The 22,217-nt window shown below is 41.3% G+C and overlaps 1 protein-coding gene across 1 annotated transcript in view; it reads right to left on the bottom strand.

The window, feature by feature from the left end:
* The window catches only part of CALCR (calcitonin receptor), a 160,719-nt gene that overhangs the window by 25,075 nt on the left and 113,427 nt on the right, over positions 1-22,217 (bottom strand). The window contains exons 7-8 of the mRNA XM_032112051.1: positions 18,147-18,273; positions 4,583-4,736 (exon numbers count right to left, since the gene is read on the bottom strand). Coding sequence (XP_031967942.1) covers positions 4,583-4,736; positions 18,147-18,273 — 281 coding nt within the window. The remainder of the gene's footprint in view (positions 1-4,582; positions 4,737-18,146; positions 18,274-22,217) is intronic.

The following is a 22,217-nucleotide window of genomic DNA, read 5'->3' as shown; positions in this document are numbered from 1 at the left end:
GAGTGAAGAGTTTCTCTTTTGGAGCCAATGGCATGAGAAAGTGTTTGGAGCCAGGAGGTTTTTGGGGGATGGGGATTTGTGATATCTCCTGTAGGTTCCCAGCCTTTGTGCAGCCAAGCCCACTCCATGCAGCTTTATCTCTGCAGGGAGAGGAGCTGTGAATACCATAAATTCACACATCCTGACTTATTTGTGACACCTCAGAGGAGGCTTTGACGGGGAGCTGATGGGAGTAAATTTGCACTGGGCTTGGCAACGTGCCATGCTTAACAAAGTGGAAAGCTCAAATTCTTATTTCCAGCCTGACACTGAGAATGACAGTCTGGTCCACTCCTGTTCGTTTCCCTTCAGCTTGCTTAACTGCCATGTCCCTCTCTGACAGGTTAGAAACCTGGAACTGGGGAGCCTGCACCACAGTGCTGACCCCAGTTTGTACTGCCTTGCGCATACAGAGAGCTGGACATGATCTACTGCCTTGTCTGTCCTGTGCAGAGAGCTTGGTGCACACCTTTGGTGCTACTGCTGCCTGTTCCCTATAAACCATGGACCTTTCTACTGAGCTTTGGATATTCTATAATTGTAAATGAAAACGTGTGAAAATATCCTGTCAATACCATGATTAATCACAGAGGGAAGAACACAGCTCCTGGTTTTTTCATGTTAGTGATTTTATAAAAATGTTTAGAAGAGATGGAGGATCCTTAGTCACATTGTGGGGAGTGAGAATAAGGTCCAAAAATACATAAATAGGGCACTCTTATGTCTCCAGGTATCTTTAAGCAATAGGTGCTTACTCTACTGCAAAAAAAAAGTTCTTGCAATTTACCTTGAGAGGACAATGCAGCTGTGGGAGAACAAACTGGATTGCCTTCTCCTTTATATGGTTTTAGAAAATGATGACTTGGCCTCTGTCTGAAGAATGCCTTTTTTGGTTGATGATGCACAGCAAAACAAAAAAAAGCTCAGAATTAAAAAGAAAGGAGCTTATGACCTCAGGGTGAGCTGATGGGGTTGACAGCTTGAAAACATAGATTTGATGGGGAAATGGAGCAAGTCTGGGTCAGTTTCATTAAAAGATTGAAATGCAATTTTTAAGGGGCCTTTCTGTTACAGCAAAAATGCTTCAGCTGAAAACTGTGGCCTGAAGTATTTGCAAGTAGAGCATGCCACATGATGCAAAAAGAGCTTTTTTCTTCTGTTAAATGCATTAGCCTAGGATATTTGGCTCAACAAACTCAAAAGCAAATCTCAAGAATGCAATGGAAAGTCTTCATTAGCCAGTTACAGGCTAAGAAGCTCATGACTCTCTATGGCTCAGATTTCCAGCTGCAGGCTGGATGGGCTCTTCTAGGGCTAAATCTTGCTCTTCTCTTGTAAAGGGCCAAAAGGCAAAGAGTTACCGAAGTGAATCATCAAGGACTATGCGGTCATGGTGACAGGTACCACTACAGAGTCCCACCTCCACATGGTGAGCAGTGAATAACACAGGGCAGGTGTTACCCCAGCTGTCCCAGGAACAGATATATCCCTTTAGGTCATGCCAGGTCCTTTACAGCACAAACTAGCAACTAGGTCAGTATTCCCAGTACAACTTGGAAGGCACTCAGCTCCAGCACTGTCCAAATTAATGATTCCCTTTTCACCTTTATTTGGGTGAAGCCGCCTGAAGCAGCCAGAACGGACTATATTGTTGCACACAGTTGATACTGTTTTATTGTCCTGCCTGACGGTGATTTCCTGACTCAGTGAAACAATAACAAACAAGAAATGACATCCCCAGCAGCAGTTCCCAGAGAAGGGGTGAACTGACGGCATCAGCCTTGAAATACATCTGCCCACGTCAGATTCCATTCAGTCACCTCAAACCTTTTGTAGATGTTTTTATATTTGCTCAGATTTTAATTTTCTTTATAAAGCTATTTTACAAATGTCATTAGTGATTTTTCCAAATAAAATAAGCCAGATCTTCTTGCATAGGGATTAGAAATAGCAATAAATAACGAGTAACTCTATCTTGTACGTTTGCCTTGATGTCTTGAATTGTAATTCAGAGCACAGACTGCCCTGGTTCCTTTGGAGAAGCATATCTCTCTCCACTGATTAACACTGCTGGATGTTTAAAGTTAGACTGTGTTACTACTCCTTCTGGAATCAGTGGAATTACACTGATTCATGCAGACTTAAGGGGTCACCAGATAGCCCTAACTGGACCATTTTGCTATTAATAATATTTCTACTACAGTTAGGAGGTGCTAACCATTACCTTTTTTTTTTTGTGGAAGTATTCACATAGTTTCATTAAAAAGGCTGCAGACACCATTGTCAAGAGTTATGCTCATTTAAAATAACTTTTTCCTTCTCAAGTTATCAGGGCCCTATTACCATAGCCACTACCCTCTTCATTTTTTGGGCACTGCTGCAGATACAGATGTGTGTCTTATCAGGTAACTTCACTGAATTACCCACCACGCTGCTGGTGTCATTCTCAGCACTACTACAGCTGGCTTGTAAACTTTCATTGCAGGCTGGATGCCACAGTTGCATTAAATTGCACTGCCTAAATTGAATGTCACGAGAAAAGAAAATGTCTATGACCATATTCCTCTTGCAAATTGGATATGGAGGGACACATTTTGGGAAGCCTTGTTCTGCAAGACATGAAAATGGAAAAAGCTTTGTCTGGAAGCAAACGTTTAAAATGATTCTTCACATCAGGCTACTGTTTCAGAGCCCTATGAGACTTTTTATATTCAAATATTCTGAGCAATGAGATTTTTGTGATAACACAGTTCCTCTCTCCAAGAGGACTCAGCTATTTGGATTGACGAAGTCCAGAAACTTTAACTTGATTTAGAATTCTTCAGGAAGGTTGTCTTCATTTAAGAGCTGATAATGTCCCACATACTTTTAATTCCAAAAGCATGACAGGTGTCTCTCTTCTTAGAAAAGATGCCATTCTCATTAGAAAAAAGAGTGCATGCTGGTGTTGTCATTAAAAAACCCCAAAAATCCCAACAAAACCAACCAAAGACAAATTCTTACATGCCTGGAGACGGCTGTCTGGCACTACAATCTATATAAACTAGAAAATCATGCTAATTTTCTTGGTATCTAATGTAGGTATCCAGAGAGCACTAAGCCTTGTATCATAAAAGAAAAATAAATTACCAGACTTTAAAATGAAAATCCAAATAGGGGATAACTTTGCTGTTACTGCCTATTTAGGATCAACTATTGGATGCCTAATTTGTGTTTGAAGATAGTGTTTTAAGTTTTTTCAGAACATGTAGAATTGGGTCATTTTCCTCTGATCTAATTACTTAATTATCTGATTATCTGTTAATCTAATCTAAAAATTCCTATTTTTTCTTGGTTTAAGCAATAGGGCTATGTTTCTGTTTTCCTGCTGTAAATGAAATAATCTTGAAAAAGTACAACTTCACCAAAAAGGATAGCAAATATAGAATAAATTGTATCTGCTTCAGACAGGGATTGCAAGAACATCCCTATGTGCAGTGGGCCAATGGATAAAGGTCCATCATTTGCTGCTTTGCTGCACCAGAGGTTTCAAGACATGGGAACTGCCTTACCAGAAATTGGAATGAGGCCAGAGATTCATGGTTGGTAAATTGGAAAAAAGCTCTTGATATTGATTTTCTGTCAACACTGAAGTGGACTGGATTTACAACAGTGATTTAAATGTAAAAGAAACTTAATTGTAATATACTGGTTATATTTATATGGTCTTCTATTGGACCAGACAGTCCAAAGGAAAAATATCTGCTGCTGCTACCCATTAAAAAAGCAAGGGGTCCCTTAGTGAAAACAGAAGAGTTTGCATATCTGGAGATGAAGAACCAGACCTAGTCATCGTTCCTTGGGCAATATGCACGTGACCACATGCAGTTTGCATCCATTGTGCACAAATTTGTAACCACTCTCGTAGAACATCATTGAGATTTGCTTTTTGACACCTGTATGTTTCTCTGAAATGCTTTAGAGATCTCTTGTCTCTTTTTGGACAAAAACAGTCCTGACAGCAAAGCCATTTTCTATGCAGTAGGCAAAATCAAATTTTTTCCTCTAAAACAACATATGCTAAAATATATCTGATACTGGATTCACTTCCAGAGAAATTCTGGTTCCTCTTTTCATATGCTGTGTTTGCTTCACTTTGTGAGACATAGATATTGATCCTTCCTCTTGATTCCAGGAAAATTATACTTTCTAGGTACTGTCACGCATTCCTGTTTTTGCATATAAGTGACAAAAATAAACAACTTTTTTTAGACAAGAGATATATTTGAATAGAAACCTATTTTCTCCCATAGCTTTTCTTAATAGAACATAAGCATTTCTTTCTGCAAATCCCAAGATGCAGCAAATAAAAAATACGCTTCTTTCTGTTTTTTGTAAGTCTCTAAGCCTGTGCAACTATATGCACTCAAATTTAGGATCCAATAACTCAATCTTAAGCTGTGATCTAGTGATATAAACTAGATCATAAGTGCTATATAAGTGCTAGAAGAATTTAAACATCTGAAAGTATTGACCCTCTTGCTACAAATGGTGACATACATACCCCAGCCCAAGAGGTAATACCAGTGCAAACGCTGTTCCTCAGCAAACACTGCCACCACGATCAGCGTGTGAAGATAAATGCCTTCGCAGAGCATCCAGAAGTAGTTGCAGCCCAGCATGTACTGATGAAAGAATTGCAGCACTTTGCAGCTTACCTGTCAGATAAATGAAAGAAAGTCACACACTTGACCAGCATTTTGCATTTAAGTAGGCAATGACAAATGTTACTAGTATGCTATAAGAAAGCAAAGGGGAACAAAAATTCCCAGGTGTTCTGTTTTTTGGGGCTTTTTTTCAGCACCCACCAGTGAGAGGGATTTTCAACTTTTATAAAAGGTGAATTAAAGGAAGAGCCCTCACAATGTAGAACAGAATTATGATAAGAGCACTCCAAAAGGTACCACAAAATAAAAAAATTCCTTCAAAAGTCAGTAATCTGATGGTTTCTTTAGAACTGAAACAAGCAACTTGTTCTAGAGGTCAAAGGAGGGCTGTGAAAAAGACAATAAGATCGAGCTCCAATTTGGGTGATTTCCTTTTGACCAAACTTAGAAAAGTTTTTTTTCAGGTCTGTCTTCTAAGCCAGAGTCGTTTATGCTTTAAACAGCCCCCAGCTCTGAAGTAATTCCTTTGGAAAGTGCAAGTTTTGGTGTCAGCAGAGATTCTTTTTGTAGGGTACCAGGGATACTGTCTTTGCTGCTTTGTGAGGTGAGAGCTTTGCTCTATTTTTATGAACTAACAAACTGACACGTGGAGCTAAATGGAGCTGGTGAAGTGGTTCCCATGCATGGTTCAGACGAGGCTGCAGACTTAGACCTTGACAAGGGATTGTGTCTTCAAATTTCTGGGAAGCAGTGGGCAGATGATGGAGGGAAGCATGTTGTGTCCACCACTGGAGCGCCAGCTGGTGAGGGATAGTGCTGCTGCTCTTCTGAATGGTTCTCATGTCCATTTGCTTTCTTAGGGAGGGCAGCGAGGTCCTGTACGTGGACCTCCTTGCCACCACCACCCAGGAGGGCCAGGAGGAGTGGGCAGGCATTGCTGTGCTGACACAGACCCACCGCTTCTGAGGAACATCACATGCTACCTGGAAACCTGAGGTCACAGCAGTGATGGCAAACTAACAGTCATCATCTGTGGCCAAAGGTAAATACTCCTTTCCCTTAACTTCTGAAGATGTTTTCCAAGCTGACTACCTGGGCTCCACAAGATGTTATTAGCATTCACTTGTCTCTTTCAAGAGACGTTTCAGCAGTTCAGCAGACAGGGGACTGCACGTTCTGCATCTGTCTGGACCGCCCCTCTGGATCAGAAAAGCTTCTTAGCCATCCAGTCCACCAACTTCAGTTGCTGAAAAACATTCCCAATTGCCTGAACATGTGTATTAACTCTTTTTCAATATTTACAGTGCAGCTTGATGTTCATGAAAATATAGGTTTATTGATAGGTTAGGATATAGGATTCTGACAAGATTAGTGCAAAGAACTGATTTTTATTTTCTGGTAATTCATTTTTTCTGCTCACCACATAAGACAGAACAGACTGTTCTTTCTTCCACACTGTACCTGAACAGTTCTTAAAAATGTGTCCAAAAAGGGTTGTATACTGAACCCAACCCAACCAACCACCACCACAACCACCAAAACAAGTGAAAAGGGAAGATATATTTGCTCCTTCTTCTGTGGGCAAAAGTATTCATTAAGTCTCTTATATCATGGACTGTTTTTCACAGGTCTGGGTCAATATGTTTCCTTCCTTGTTCCCTTGCCCATGCTCAGTGCAGCCTCCTAGCTGGTGGCTTACCTTTCTCCGTTCTCCCCTTATGGATCACCCATACCTGCAAGGACTGCCTTGCCTGACAGGCAGTTTCCTCAGTCTGCGCACAGATTCAGGTGGCACCCTCCCTGGCATCAGCCAGCCACCCTGGCCTCTAAAATGTAAGCAAACTTCCTGAGCCATCACAGCAGTTTTCCGTGTCTGAGATTTGGGCTGGTCCAGCAACATGTCCCTTGTGGAGGTCTCCTGTCCCTTGCAGGAGGAGCTGCAGGTCAGGGGGGCCACCTGAGGGCTCGAGGCATCATTTTCATGGTGGCTTCAGTGCGAGTGACTCAGAGCGCCTGTGTGTCGCACACAGGCTGGTCCTGCTCCTGCCAGGGCCAAATTGTCCCAGTGCTCCATCCAGTCACCTGGGCTCTAGGAACAACTTTGCCTGCAGCTTGGCAGGTAGAGGGGAGCTGAGCACAGATGCTGAGTTCTGCAATAAAATCCATGATACTTCTCAAACCTGTCATTTTGACTTAATGCTTTCCCTGTTTCAACTGAAAGGAAGGTTACTGTGGATGATCCTTGCTTCTCTTTGCCAGCTGTATGCACTGCTCACCAACCCTCTGAGCAGACACTGACTGAACATACCTTCCACAAGAACCAAGTCAGTCTTTGCTGGAACTTTTATCTGTAGCTCAAAGAAATGCAACATAGAAACACATTCCCTGACAGCTGCAGAGCTGAGCTCCATTTGCTTCATTTCCCAACATTTCTTTCTTCCGTGTACCCCCCATCTGAACTATGACTTTTGGCTTTAAAAATGAAATCTTTTACTTATCCTTTGGAGCAATGGGCATGCAGACAACACATGACTCTTGAGGACTGTAATCACTTCTGATGTAATAAGTTAAAGAAGTAAGAAAACCCTTGGCAAAGAATAAAGGACTGGTGTGACAAGTACTTTGATACACATCACATTAATTTAAGAATTTATCTGCAAAAGTTATTATAAGGAGTTTAAGCACAACAGTACATTGAGATAAATTATGTTAAATTCATATTATTCAAAGGGAAAAAAGAATCAGTCTTTGCTTTGCATGAGCTAACAAATGCAGCCTGTTTCAGCTGGGGCTAAGTGATGCAATGGAAGTATTTTCCTACTATAAAGAAACCGTTTTTCTAAGGTCGGAGCAAGAAAAAGAGATGACCCTTTTACTGATAAGAATTGGGTTGGTACAAATAAAATATGACAAATGTAACCAACACCTTGGTGTACATTAGTCTTAACTGAGAAAATTGCAAAAGTAGTAAGTTTTATATATTGTTTATTCTTACAGAAACAAGTAAAATAAAACAGCAAGATGATACAGAAGCAAATCTTCCGCCTGCTTACTGCTTGATAACTGATTGTTTTCTTTACTATAATTTATAAATCTGTACTGTAATATATAAAGACTGATACCTATAATTTATAAAGACTGATATTTTTACTATAAGGGTGGTGAGACACTGGAACAGGTTGCCCAGAGATGTTGTAGACTCCTTGTTCCTGGAAGTGTTCAAGACCACGTTGGATGGGGCTCTGAGTAGCCTGGTCTAAGAGAAGGTGTCCGTGCCCATGGCAGGGCTGTTGGAACTAGATGATCTTTAAGGTCCCTTCCAACCAAACCATTCCATGATTCTACAGTTTTATGACTGTTAACTTTGAGATAAAAACATGTGTAGGGAGTTTGTTTTCTGCTGAAGACAAAAGTTTTATTGTAAGTTCTTTGAGGCAGAGGCTCTGTTCTGTCGTGTCTTGTACAATAAGCAGCACAGTCAAACCCAGGAAAGGACTATTGCAGCACCTTCACACTCTAAAGCAGAGTTAAAAGTCATGAGCTTTTCAGTCTGAAGGTGTGCAGGTGACTGAAGCTAGTGGGTTTTAACTCATGAGCAGCACAGGCTGAGACGAAACAGCAGGTCCTTTCTAGTGCAGCCCCATTACTGTTGCGCCGGTTGGTGTGCCTGTCTCCTGAGCAAAGGAATAAACAAATGCTCCTCTTTTTGAGAGTCTGGAAGCAGATAGCACTGTCCTGCACAAGTTGGTGGCTATAGCAAGGGGAAGTGTGAAAAAATTATCAGGAAAAAATTACCAGCCCTCGAAGTCAGGTAACCACCTGAGAAAGCAGCTCCTTTTGTGCTTCTGGAAGGATGTCCTAGAATGAATTTTTTTTTGGCAGAATGCAACGTAGAAAAGAAACTCAACCTGCAAGCAAAGAGGCTGCTTCTGGCCATGTGTTTGCATTGCATTGATGGACACAGAAGATGAGAAAGGTTCTTTACAGATCTGCAGGACAGTACCTAAGAAGAAAGATCTCCATTTTTGCTAGTTCTCCTTCCTCATAAAAACACCCTGCAATGACCTTAAATTGTGGCCTAACTACTCAGGGGCTAAAGGGGTAAATAGAAATACAGCCAGTCATATTCTTCTCACTTGCAAATCTTGCAGAGAGTTATGGAACTCTTGTAAACACCACAGCTGCAGTATGCAACATAAGCACTTCAAAAGGATTCTGGAACATTTCCCAGAGGAGAAATAAAACAATTTACTCTCCTTTTACAAGAAAGAGCTAGAAACGGTGTCTGTGATGTTTTGCAGGATATATTGGCATACTGTAAACACAGTTAATGTTCCAGTCCTGCCAAAGGAGTCCCAAAGGTCCATCTGCCTATGCAGGACCCTGCAATTGCACAATAATGTAATTGGCATAGTGCTCTCCTCAGCTAATCTCATCAGCAGCCTCTCATCATATGTGCTTGTCATTTCTCTCTTAAGGCTCTCCTTGGTTATTGGTTAATAGTTTATGGACAGCAAACCGCACCATTAATTACCATCTTTACTCATCAGGGCAATTCAAGACAAAACTCTTCAACTACAAAAACCCCAGAAGTTCACTTTCAATAGTAACAAAACGTAATATGAAATAAACCTGCTAATTGTTTGAGGAGGTTGTCCTAGTAATTCAGCCAGAGCAAAAGGCCTGACTCTGTTTTGGCATAGTAAAGTCGTACAGATTCCCATGCGTGCTCATTTCTGTGGTGCTTTCCTTGGTAAAGGAACTCAGGTTGGCAGGTTGAGAGGTCTGTGTTTTACACCAGTCCTTGTCAACCCCAGAGAGCCTGCCCTATGGAAAGCAAGTGTGGGAAAGCCCCTCATCATGCATAATGAAATGTGTCTTCTCCAGTGCTCTCTGTCCATTGAAATGCCCCCGACTGACATTTCAAATAAATTGCTGAGAAAAGGCCAGTCAAGGTTATCGATTTTAAACCAAGCCAGCTATATGAGCCTTCACTACAGCTGTGCACTTTGTTTAAAGGGAAATAAACGTATTTGACCTTGCCATTCTAGTTCCTCTTCACCTCTGGGAAACCTCACCAGTGCATGGCAGCAAAGGACCCCCCTCCAAGAGGTTCCTGCTTGCCATGGAGGCCAGACATGATTTATTCAAATTCAGCTTGAAGGCAATACAGTATATTCTCAAACATTCTAAACTTAGCATTTTAAAGGAGTATCTTCAAGTTTGATTAGTGCTCTGACATTAAACATTGTGTTTTGGTTTTTTTTTCTGATTATTAGAACACTATTCTATGAAAATATTCTTAAATTCCGAGTATCCATATGTTACACAAACAAGCAATAAAAGGATGTTCCAAAGCAGGACAGTGCTAAGTATTGCAGCTGTAAATCACTATCAGAACATCACACCATTATACAATGTATCTGCAATGAGTCATCCATTAAGCTGTGTTCTAGTCAGAAACCTGGCATACTGGGGCTTGGAAGAAGATTAATGCTTTAATATACTTTTAAACAATTTACAGAACGAAATGTACAGAGCTGCTCAGAGGGCTCCTAGGTTTTGTGTTACAAGAAAGCAAAATATGATATTAAACAATAGAGGATATTCTTAACAGCATGTGTGTCCATGTCTATGCTATAGCAAAGCAGCCAGCCCAGATTTACACATTCAGGACAGTAATTAATACAGCTACATCTGCACATACTTGAGTCCTGGCTGCTGTAGCAGTAGTTCTCCCTGGACTGCAGCTTTGAGCTCTGCAGAGCCCGAGGGGTTATTGTGGCACATCTGGCACTGCCTCAGTGTGCAGAAGCCACTGGCTCCTCACCTGCAGGATGCACCATGGCAAGTGTGATGCAGGGTGTGAGGCAAAGCAAAACAGCCTCATCATTCCCAAGGGGTTTTATCAGCCTGGTTTCTGAGTGGTGTTGCCACTTGCCAGAGGGAAGCAGCTTTTCAGGGAGTCATTGTAGATGTGAGCCTGAGTAATGGAGGAGAGCAAAGAGGGAGAGAAAACAAGGGTTTCGTAAAAAATAACACAAAATGGTGTGACCTGCTCTTCATTTGGACAGGATCTGCTGCCACCTTCTCACCGTGGAGGGAGGTAATTGCCGATAAAAATCCCGCTATTCCAGGCACCGGTCCTCCATCATCACACCAGGAGGAAGAGCCATCAGGCACAGGAGGATAGGACAAGGCAGAGGTTACTCAAATCTATATCCAGGCATAGCCAGGGTAGTTTAAGTTTACATGAAATATATCTAACAGCCATGTGTACCTACCTTATGTTTGAGGTGCAAGATCTAGACCTGCAAAAGGATTTCCTGGGAACTAGGTACACATATAGCTTTGATGACGTGGATATGTCCACTCCACGATTCAGTTAAATGCTCCAAGAGTTTTCTAATGATATGACCGGGATTTGAGATACTAAATATAGACACCCAATCTGTCTCTCCAGTAATCAAAAGATAACAAGAGAGGTGATGGAGATTATAGTAAAAATTACCTCATCCTAAAGGATATATCTTAAATAAGCCAGATGGATAGCACCCTGAATGTAACTTTGTCTATCTTTAGCATGGGATGACTAGGTCAGCTGTATGTGTCTGCAAAACAGGTGTGCAAATGTAAGACATGTCTGACCTTAAATGTTTATGAGTGTTTTAATTCTCCAGATGTACTCAGATGCTGTTCCAGTGTCTTTCCCAGGGTAACCTGCTGCTAGGTAGAGCTACCAGCCCTTCAAAGGATGTTGGGCCAAGGGGACGCCAGAGAATTCTGAAGTCAGTCGATTGGGTGTATGCAAGCATAAGCTCAGAGGTGAAATGGTGAGCAAAGGAGCTCAATTATCCAAACAACTGGCCTATTATTGGCCAATAGCTCATTCTGCCAACTAAATTTAAAGGTCATGTACATAACTAACCCAAGCCTCTTGAATTTTAACTCCTGCTGGAAGTCATTACTGTTTCTTCTTCCATACCCTTATTTCACATGTTTGGCTGTCATCTGTAAAGGCACTTTGATATTCTTTCATTTTTTTCTCTTCTGATTCAGGCTACTTCTAGTCTTAGATACTTTCAAGAAGCACAGGGTAGCAGGATCATGGCTGAAAATGGGCAATACCTCTGGTCTGCACAGCAGTCATTGAAGGGCATGTCTGATTTCATAGTATAGGTGTGCAGCATGATGTAGCCTCTGGAGAGGAATGGGCACTCTGCATTTAATTCACCTGGCCTGATTTAGCCACCTGCTTTAGAGTGAGGTAAGTGGTCTCTTGGACTGAGACGCAGTTGCCTCCACAGGAAGCACTGCCATTTAATCAGACAAATCCCAGTGAGGAAAATATCTGTGGCAGCATGGTATCAGGGAGAATACCGTGGTTTGGAAATATTATGGTACTGTCCTTCTGAGGGTAATTCCTTTACAAAGAATTCATGTTTTGAAAAATTTTGAAAAATCTTTTTGGGCAATTCATACTCAAATTTCTCGCATTTCAGTTAGACCCTTTCAAAGATACGGCAAGGAAAACTTGGAGAGACACCTTGGGAAAATGATGGGAATTACTGCTCTGCTTCATGCCATTTAGACACTGAGAGGTCTGTCTTAAATGAATCCAGGTATTCTTTAAGCCTGAACATTTGTGAGAATTTATTGAATATGTCTGGTTCTGAATTCACACCCTGCCTTACTCTGCACTAATCTCACTGAACTTGGTAGGAGGGGAAAGACTTGATCTTTCCTAGGATGGAGGAAGAGATTCTGATTTACATCTGTATTACCACAGTGTTTGCTGGTGCAACCCAGTGATTTCAGTGAGAGTGAAACTGGCACAGCACAGTCCTGGTGCTGGTCATGAGCCATGAGCTTACTGTTGGCAAAAACTTCATTTGCAAATGATTCACCGGCATAAAACAAATTCCGACTCTGAAAGGTGAACACATGTTCCTGAATCAAAGTGACAGTCAGTCCTTGCCTCCATGGAAGGTCACACAGCTCTCTGCTCATAGGCATAGGACTCTGTCAGTGATTCCATACTGGTTGTGCCTGGGTGCCAGAGCTGGACAGTAGGATATCCTATGCCTGTGCATCCTGTACAGTACTGCTCCATTTTCCTCACCCCTGCAGCTTAGAAGGACTGGACAGGTCTGGTAAGGGAGAGTCTAGACAGAAAATACTGTTAGGCAAAGAATTACACCCTGAGAAGTGTGATTCTGCTGATACGAGAGGAGTGCAATGGCAGCACTGTCCTCTCCTTATATCAGTTTTCCTTTATGGATGGGGGCATAGACAGATAGAGTAGGAATTTCCTTTCCCTGTCACCTCCTGTGGTCACTCCTCCATACACACATGAACATCAGGAACTGTGCTTGCTTGCACCTCACAGGCTCAGCCACCCCAGCTGTGAACCTCAGAAATGTGATATGGTGCTTTGTTCAATTCAGAAATTCTTCTTAGAGGGGACAACTTCTCTCAAACTCTCAATATTAGTGCCAAATCTTCATGTTCTCACTCTCATTCTATTGATTTCACAATTGCCCAGGCTCTGTGTCACCTCTTTGTGGCTAAATTGGCTGCTGAGGCTCCTACAACTAATCTAATGGAAGCGGGATGGAGGAGGAGATGTACTAAGATAAAAGATTTCAGAGATGCTTTGAGAGCCACAGGAAAGTTCTGGAAATAGTCACATTAAAAAAAAAATCCAATTATTTAAGAAAAATGGCACCTCTTGAAGCTCTACCCCAAGTATAATACGTGAAACCACTCAGAAGATCGAAGTGTCCCTTTCCTTTGTGGATTTCCACCTTTGCTGTTTCCACCTTTGCTGCTCTATGAGGGGGACTGCTGGGGCAACTAAGGAAGATAAGTCACATGGAGCAGCAGTTTTGCCATTTATCTTCACTGGTATTATCTATGACCACCACGTTTGATAAAAATATGTTTTAAACCCCCCAGGCTCTGCCAGGCTAGATCAGCAGGAACTGAAAGCAAGAAGAGACGAGAAGGTAGCATTGGTATGGCAAAAAACCCTAAAATTGACACTCTTTCTGAAATGCTGCAAATCTCCTTTGTTTTCTTGTCTTACATTGTCTCTCTATTCCTTTAGGAACATGCGGAATACCAATACTGGAACCCCTGGAACCCCATAAATCACAGTAATAGTGCTTTATGCACTCCTCATCTGCCCACACAGCTCAATGTTTTATTTCTACTGTTTTGCTGTAACTGTGATAGGGAGGAAAACCTAACACAATTGGGCAGTCCCAGTTTTCACTTGAATTTTTAATGGAGAGATTATTTATAGTGTTCTAGTGTCCATGAGAAAGCTAGGTTTTTTAATATTGCTACTACCATGGCCTTGCTTTAAAAATTTTAATGTTAGCGGGCACCAGCCTTTGTGCTCTCTTGCTCTAACTAGTAATGCTGAATGGGAAGGGTCTTACTGGTTAGAAGGCTTGCTTGTTCCAGGAGGTGGGTTTTGGGCAGTTCAGATAACAAAGTGCCCCTTGTTCATCATCCCACCTCATACCCACAGCGTCAGCAACCTTAGTGAAACGCTTGCAAAGGGAAAGGGACTGCTTGCTCCTGCCAGAGACACAGAGTGCACGTTGCACCATCAGCTAGAGTGGTAAAATAGCTCAAGATCTTTAAAATATATCTACATCTACACAAGGAGGGAAAAACAGCCTCCATCCTCTCACCCCCGTGTTCAAGAGCTAAGTTAGTTACAGATGCTGCCAGGAGGAAAAGAAATCACTCTGTGTGTAATTAAACAGGGATTGCTTTGGGTTCTTCCTTACCAGCTCTGCTACTGAACCCATCCATATAAGAGGGTGTACAGATTGTTTATACAGTAAGGCCTAAAGGAGCTGTGTGGAAATGAGATGGGACTTGACAGTGAGATTGGAGTGTTCCTGAATAGATGCTGTGTCCTTACTCTCTGACATAACATGGCCAAGCATGAGACCCCACACAGGGCTCCTAGGAACTACAAGTGGAGGACTGGCCCTTGCCATGGCCTCTATAAAACTGCAATTGAAATATAAACTTCCACACCATACAATGACAGAAGCAAGGGTGAAATTATTACATAAAATGTGAAGAGGCTACAGAAGAACCGGCAGAAAGAAGAGAACAGATATCTCTAGTAGAACAGGAAAGTGAACAAAATACAGTAAAATCTCTAAAAGCTTTTGTGGAAGAGGTTCTAATTACTGAGACATTACAAATTGGTGACCAAACTTAGCCTCTCCTAAAAGCATATTTATATTGGTGCTCATGGAGCTGATGAATTTGCTCAGTTTCTCATCGGCAGAGCTGCCCCTTCAGGCATTAACTGTAGCTTCCCTTTACCCCCATCAATACTGAGTATTAAAATTACTAGTCTTGTGGAATACAGAAAATGAAAAAAACAGATCTGATGAGTAAGATTATATTGAGGGATTTGGCAGCAAGAGTTTTATTTATATTTCTGGAGGTTTTAATGGAAAACATGGAATGCTGTCCACAGATCACCCTTCTACTGTGGGTCAGTCTCATTTAGGAAGGTGATGGATGATATGTCTTCCTATAAACACTGTTCCAGTAAGAGCATAATTTCTAATTCAGATACAATCAAAATTTTCAGTATATGTAAATAAGTGTTTATTCACGTGTCCTGTTTATTTTTGTTTAAATATCTTTGAACCTCGTCCATTGCTTCTTCATTTCTTGTATGGCCACCTGGACTAGGATCTTTCTTTTCCATGATTTCACATCCAGATAAATCCAACAGAAAGAGAGAGAGAAAGAGAGAGAGAAAATTGTATAACCAGAAAACATGAAGTAAATAAGCAAATTAAGATTATCATAAAAGCGGCTTGACTTACCATTTTACATGAGCAGAATGATCATCAAAGGATTTAACTCTTAGCAGCGGTGTAAGGATGTGATACAGACTCTCCTCATGTAAATGATGCTTTGGATTGTCTCACATCGTTTCTCCCTGGGTCACAGGGAGAATGGGGGTGTCTTGGTGTTAGGAAAGAATTTCCTCTCTTGATCCTCCTGACTTTTCTCCTTGTTATTTAACAGATCATTCTTTCTTCCTTCAAAATTATGTGGATTTGTTGATATCCTCATAAATTATGCATCACTGAAAGTATTTTCCCATGGCATTTCATATTTAAAATCAATTGTGAAACTTTAGGTAGGAAAAAAAAAGTCAGGAACTATTGGGGTGGAAACACATTTATTATTTTTCAGAATAAATACCACTAACTTCATCTCTGTATATGGCTGTTACCTGAATGGTATCTGTGATTGCTTGAAATTCAATCTACACACTTCAATATTTCTGTATGTGCTAAAGGTGAGAGCCATACATACATGAGCCTGTGAAGATCCAAAGATGCACATGTGGAAAGTGGATAAATGCAGCGAACTACCGGAAGTCAGATGCAGTAATCTTCAAATGGACTTATTAAAACAGAGGGTGCAGTAGGAGTAGAAAAAACCCAAGCTGTAAAACTGTCATTTGCTCTGTTAATACGCATCAGCATAAAAATGTTATGGGAATTTTTTGTATATTTTTTTAACATTTTAAACATAAATCCCTAAAGTCTTCATATACTCACATAGAGATTTTCTGTACTTTCATCATATGTTAAAAATGTGCTCCTGTCTGTTCATTTTCTTTTCCCAATCACGAACTTGTAAGTTTATTATGTTACTAAGGTAGCAGGGTACACTTTCTAGTAATGTTGGGAGACTTTGAACAGATTAACAGGTCACCTCACCTCCTTTTTATTCTTTTTCGGTTTTTTGGAAGGGAAATCTAGAACGTGAGGCAGCGAGTGTACTCTCGTGCCATACTTGATGGTGGAACAAAAATGAAAGACGCAAGATGTTTTGGCTTTGTTCGTCTTCTATAGACAGCCTTTCACTCCTGTGTCAAAGAGCAAAACTGGTTTGGAAGAAGAAATTACAAAACAGAGGCTTTGCTCATCAAAACATCTGCTTAGCCAATAGCTGGAGCCAGTTTTGTTAACAGGACATCAGCTGGGTCATTTCCATGACTATACTGAGCATTTAGGCTCCTCTTCATTTTCTGACCAGAGGCCTGAGAGCTATGCGCAGTACATGAACCTCTGTACCACTTGGGGCTCCATGGCCTCCAAAGGTAACCACCAGTGTCATTTTTATACTCTGTGCCATAGCATTAGAGGTTGGGGTTTTCATCAGGTGATGCTCAGTGGGCTGGTACCTGTTCTGTGGCTACATGGCTCTATGGGAACCCCTGAGAGCTTTGTCATTGGTGTCAAGATTTCACTTCAAATAAAGATCAGGCCAAAAGGCACTAGATACAGTTTTTTAAAGAAATCTTATAACACAAGACTCCTTCCCATGTCCTCAAATTTTAGTTTAAACCATTTCAGATAGTTTATTTGTGCTGTCAGAAAGAATCATTCTTAACCCTGAGGTAATGATTTTACTTCAATTTAGGTGCCTGATACCATCTGCCAGATTTTTATCTTCAAATATCAAGTGAATTTTCATCTCTTGCACAGGCTATGTACGTATTATGCTATGCAATGAGGAGAAACAAAATGTGTGATTTTAAAATTATTCTTCTGCTCTCCTATTTTTTAATCTCCAGATGGTCCCTGAGGCTGGTGATGTCTTCTTTAGGCTATATATTTTCTGCTTTAATTAACTTAATCAGCACACATTTGAGAGACACACATGTGATCAGATAATATCAGGTGCTAATATTTAATTGCTTTCATGAAATTAGAAGCAGATAAATGGTTGAATCATAATTGAACGATCTTATTAGGCTACAAGGTGGTCAGTGTTAAAATGAAACTTGTGATTACCACGTTTGCATTAATTTCACATTGGTTGGGGCTGCTGTTAGGACTGAGCACAACGTGATTGCTGGGTTAGGGAGCAAGATCAGAGCTGGATGAGATCTGCCGTACATATTTATCAGCTGAGGCAATGGCACAATTTGTATCACTCTGTAAGAGCAGTGAAGGAAACTAATTCTTTGATTTACCACCTCCCAAGTTAAAAAATGCAGCAAATAGACCTTTTTGTGTGTTACATTGAAATAAGCTGTCTCTCTCTCCACCCTGTCCCTCCCCAGTGTGTGTGCTTGTGAAGAAGGACAGGCATCTACCACCTCAGGGGCTTTGCTGGGAATCATCAGGTGCTTGTGGCCGGGAGCAGTGGAGGTCTGACACATAGTTGTATGGATGGGCTGGCTGGAACAAGTCTGGGGCTTGTACAAGATTCAAAGAGTTTAATTGCTTGGTAACAGAACTGAGGAAGGTTGAGTGAAGTTCTCAGAATCTGCACCCTCTGTGTGTGTTTTCCCAGATGGCTATCATTAGCTGCTGAATGGGAATTCTTGGTTCATTGGCCATAGTAATTTTACTTGCGTGTTAAGATGGAGAGAAGTCATGCAGTACTTACAGGATCCCTTTTTACAAGGCTCGGGTTAGGGACAACAGCAATGAGGTGGGCAATTGTAAACATGGAGTTCAGCACATAGGAAAAAAACAAATTCTTATGCAGTGTTATCCTTTGACAGCTGAGGCTCCTGAAAAATATACAACACATGTTGTAAATTAGTGTTTTTCTTCTGATGTCACTTTAACAAGCTCTTTCTGGCAACAGTCTCTCAAGAATGTCTTTTGGCAAGGCATAATTGGAAAATACATGCCTTGCATTGCAGCCATAACCTCTGAAAAATTTTTGGGTTTGTTTTTACACCTGTTTAGCACCACATGCTTTTTAAACCATGCTGTAAAGACCTATCCAGCTACATTCTTAGCTCTTGATGCCTTTCTTTATTTCATGGTAATTGAGATATTTAGTGGTGAAGCAGAACCCTGAGAATTATTGGATGCGCATGATACAAGTAATGAATATCAGGAATACAGCTTTCTTTATAAGTAACTGTTCCCTGGAGACTCAATTTCTCAAATACTCAGATGAAAATTATTTTCTACTTCAGGATTAGTAGTGAGACAGGATGGGAATTTGGGCAGGAATCTCCTTAAATTACAGGGGGATTTGGGTTGGTATCCTGCATATTTCTAACTCCAGCTGAGATTCTAAAGCAGCGGAGGTTGTTTTCCTGCTCAAAAGGAGAAGAAATCTCTTGAAATGACTGGTTTTGGGGAGGGTAGGATTTATGCTATTGTGGGTGGCAGTTTCACAAGAGAAGTTTTCAGAATTCTTGTGAAACCAAATCACGACTACAGTTTCTGACCCAAACCATCTTCCCCATTTCTAATTCATGCCCAAATCCTCATGTCACCTCCTCATACATCTCTGAGGCAGAGAAAAAAGCCCCTGCAGCACTCCATGCCCTGGAGCATAGCAACAGGCTGACAGAAGGTGTCTGCAGAAAGGCCCTCATGGAGCTGTTAGATAATGCTGTGATGTCCAGTGATCACTGAGAGCAAGAAGGCAAAACTGCTAGGTAAAGAACAGCCAAGAAGTACTGCTGTCTTGGTGGGGTAAGCTCAGCACTAGGAGTCTTTTGCAGTCTGGAATGGAGCACAGGTTGTGGCTTTCTGTTCCTCTGCATGTGGAGGCCAATGCAGAATGCGTTGTCTTCAATAAGAGAGAGCTAATCTAGCCAGTTGAATCCTTTTCTGCTTATTTTGCTTGCTTGCTTGCTTGACTTATTTCCCTTCTTTAGCTCCTTGGTCACCTGCCATTTATTCTTTGTTTTCTTACACCTACTTTCCGAGTCATTGCACAGAATTCTTCCTTTAGCTTGAGCTCATCTTTCTGGTTATGGTTATCACCATCCAGCAATGCTTATCACTTCTTTTCACCTTCTTATTTATCAAGGCACTTTCTTTGGTTCAGGGTGTCCTTGAGATGCAGATCCTGGTGTCTAGGAATGAGAGTATCTCTGTACACTTGCCCTGATCTTATAGTCTTCTTTTAGCATCAGCTATTGGCAAATATTGAGCACCAGATACAGGGCTGGGTTCATGAACTTCCAGTTTGATTCACTGTAGGACAGGGTATTGGAGAAAATGGACCATTCTTTGGAGCTATTTTTGCTACACTATGTACCTGTGCTTACCCCACCTCTATTTGTCCTCATCACAAATCTAGTCTGACATTCCTTTTCTGCTCCTAAGCTCTGGTGATATTTATTCAGTCCTGAGTCTTCTTTTCTCCCCATACTCCATCACAATACTTTGCCTATGCTACTTAACCCCACTGTTCTTGGGACACTATGACATCCTTATCACTCTCTGTCTTTCTTTTGCAGCCCTGGGAACAGGACTGGTGTGACATCAATGCTGTTCCCAAGAAATAAAAATTTCTGTATTACCAGGAACAGTCTCTTCAGCTCCTGGCCAAAGAAGTGCAGACACTTTTCTTTTCAGCTGCCTTTCTATGTGGTTTCTGGTACAGAGAGTCTTTAGTGATGATCTCAGCCAGGTACATGTCTCTCAACTCCCATTCCTGTCCTCTCTAATAGCTCTGCTTGACTTTTGGCAGTCTTATTAATCTATAAAATTGGACTGTCCCTCACTGCATGTTGCCTTTTTCTGCTGTCCAGCCTCCTTTATCTGCCTGCCTTCCCCTCTTAGTTTTACTCTCTCCTCCTTTTCCCTCAGTGTTCCCCATCTTTTTTCCTTGATTCCGGATTTCATGTTAAAGATCCACCTGTACCATTCAGCATGTATTTCCATACCCTCACTCTCTAATTTGACCTTCATTTTCTCATTTTTGAGTACTGAGAATACTGAATTTCACCCCTAGCCACTTCTTTTCCTCTCCTACCCTGTTGTTTAGTTTTCAAATTATTTTCATGCTTTGTGCCATGTTCTCCCTTGCACCTGAGGAACCCCCCCCCCCAAAATTTCACAAGTTATCCTTCCATCCATTACCCTTCAACTCCTTTTAAAAGCCTTGGCAGCAATTAGACTGCAGGTGCATTCATAACACACCATCTATTATTTTGGCAAATCTAGATTTGTTGTACTCCCCATCTGGATTTATGCAAATGTCTTTGTTTTAATAATTCAATTGGAGTGATTTGGAGCTAGGAGTACCTCTTTTCTTTTGTGTTTTATTAAATAAGATAATGGGGTCTCAGTCTGCAATTATAGGAATACTGAAATAATGTGACGATGCATGTAGCTGTTAGACACTCTACTCTGTGAATACTTTCTCCTGTTATGAGTTTGCAGTGCTTAGTGATGCTCACCACTACTGATTTATTATTCCATTCTGAATGTACTGCAGCATCTGTGATGCCAGATCATTATGGATCCTGATACCCAAAACTGAACTGAAAATAAATCTCTGCTAGCAAAAACTTATATGTGGGAAACTGCAATCCCTCCAAGCTGCCTCTAAAGTCAAAGGCTATTATACAGTCCTGAAATCATCTCTTGCTATGTGATAGACTGTCTGACTGACAGCTTCCCTTCAGCTGAAGGTCAAATAATCTATTGCTGTCATAGCGAGATGATAGAAAACAAGTGAAGGTAACATGAGCCCTGCTCCCACACAGCTTCATTCTCACTTTCCTATGATTGTAGTTTGGTTTCCTCTTTTTCCTCCCATTATGAAGCACTTTGGTTTAATTCCTTTCTCTCTTCTCCCTGTAACCTTTGTGTCATGGCTTAGCCATGGAAGGGGAAGGAGAAGTGGAGGAGGAAAGAGAGGAAGAGGTGTGTTACTGTCTGGAAGGCTGCTGCAAAGACCAGTCTTTCAGTGCGGCCTAGGACCACTCAAGATCATGCGCTGTCCGTGACTCAGAGCTCAGAGTGAGTCAGACAGGCTGACCCTGACTCGCTTGCTGCAAGGAGTCACCTTTCTGATCCATTTAGCATACATAATTTGACCAGATCCTGTCTTTACTGTCCCAAAGAACTCAAACCAGGGTATGGGGTTCAAAATCAGATTAAATTGTGCTCTTTCAAGTCTTCTCAAAGCTTTACTGTGGCTATGGTTTTGTACTGTTTATCTACTTAGATGGGAAGGGAATTCATCAGTCCATTGGGCAGAGTTTCTAGCTATCTCTGCATCTGATTAAGATGTGTTATCACAAGCACTCATCAAATTGCCTCTTTGGAAATTACCAGAATTCACGTCCTGTATTTTGGATCCACCTATTTGGAGTTTGCAATCTTACTTGCAAACTATTTGGAGTTTGCAATCTATAATCTATGAAAAGTCCAACCATTTTGTTTTCCTGTGTTTCTTAGTCTTATTCTTGGTGGTGGTGATGTTGGGTGCTTGATCTTTTACTACTCTTCCCGTTTGACAGTTGAGGCAGAGGCATCTAACTGAGAGCAGACAGGTTCACTAAAGAACAAGACTGAAATTCTGTAGTGAAGTTGCCATACATTAGCTGTAGTGCTTTCAGTGAATATCAGTTTAGTCTCCCTTAAAATTCTGATACAGCACATCACTGTTTTTCCTTTTAATGAGGGTAATAGGCCGCACACTAATGCCAAATTCACTCTTAGGGCAGAGTCCTGTAAGCACCTACTCAGATTA

Source organism: Corvus moneduloides, chromosome 1 (genome assembly GCF_009650955.1).
Source record: "Corvus moneduloides isolate bCorMon1 chromosome 1, bCorMon1.pri, whole genome shotgun sequence".
Lineage (NCBI taxonomy): Eukaryota > Metazoa > Chordata > Aves > Passeriformes > Corvidae > Corvus > Corvus moneduloides.
Note: the sequence above shows the minus strand (reverse complement) of the source record. Positions and strands in the feature narration are given on the sequence as shown.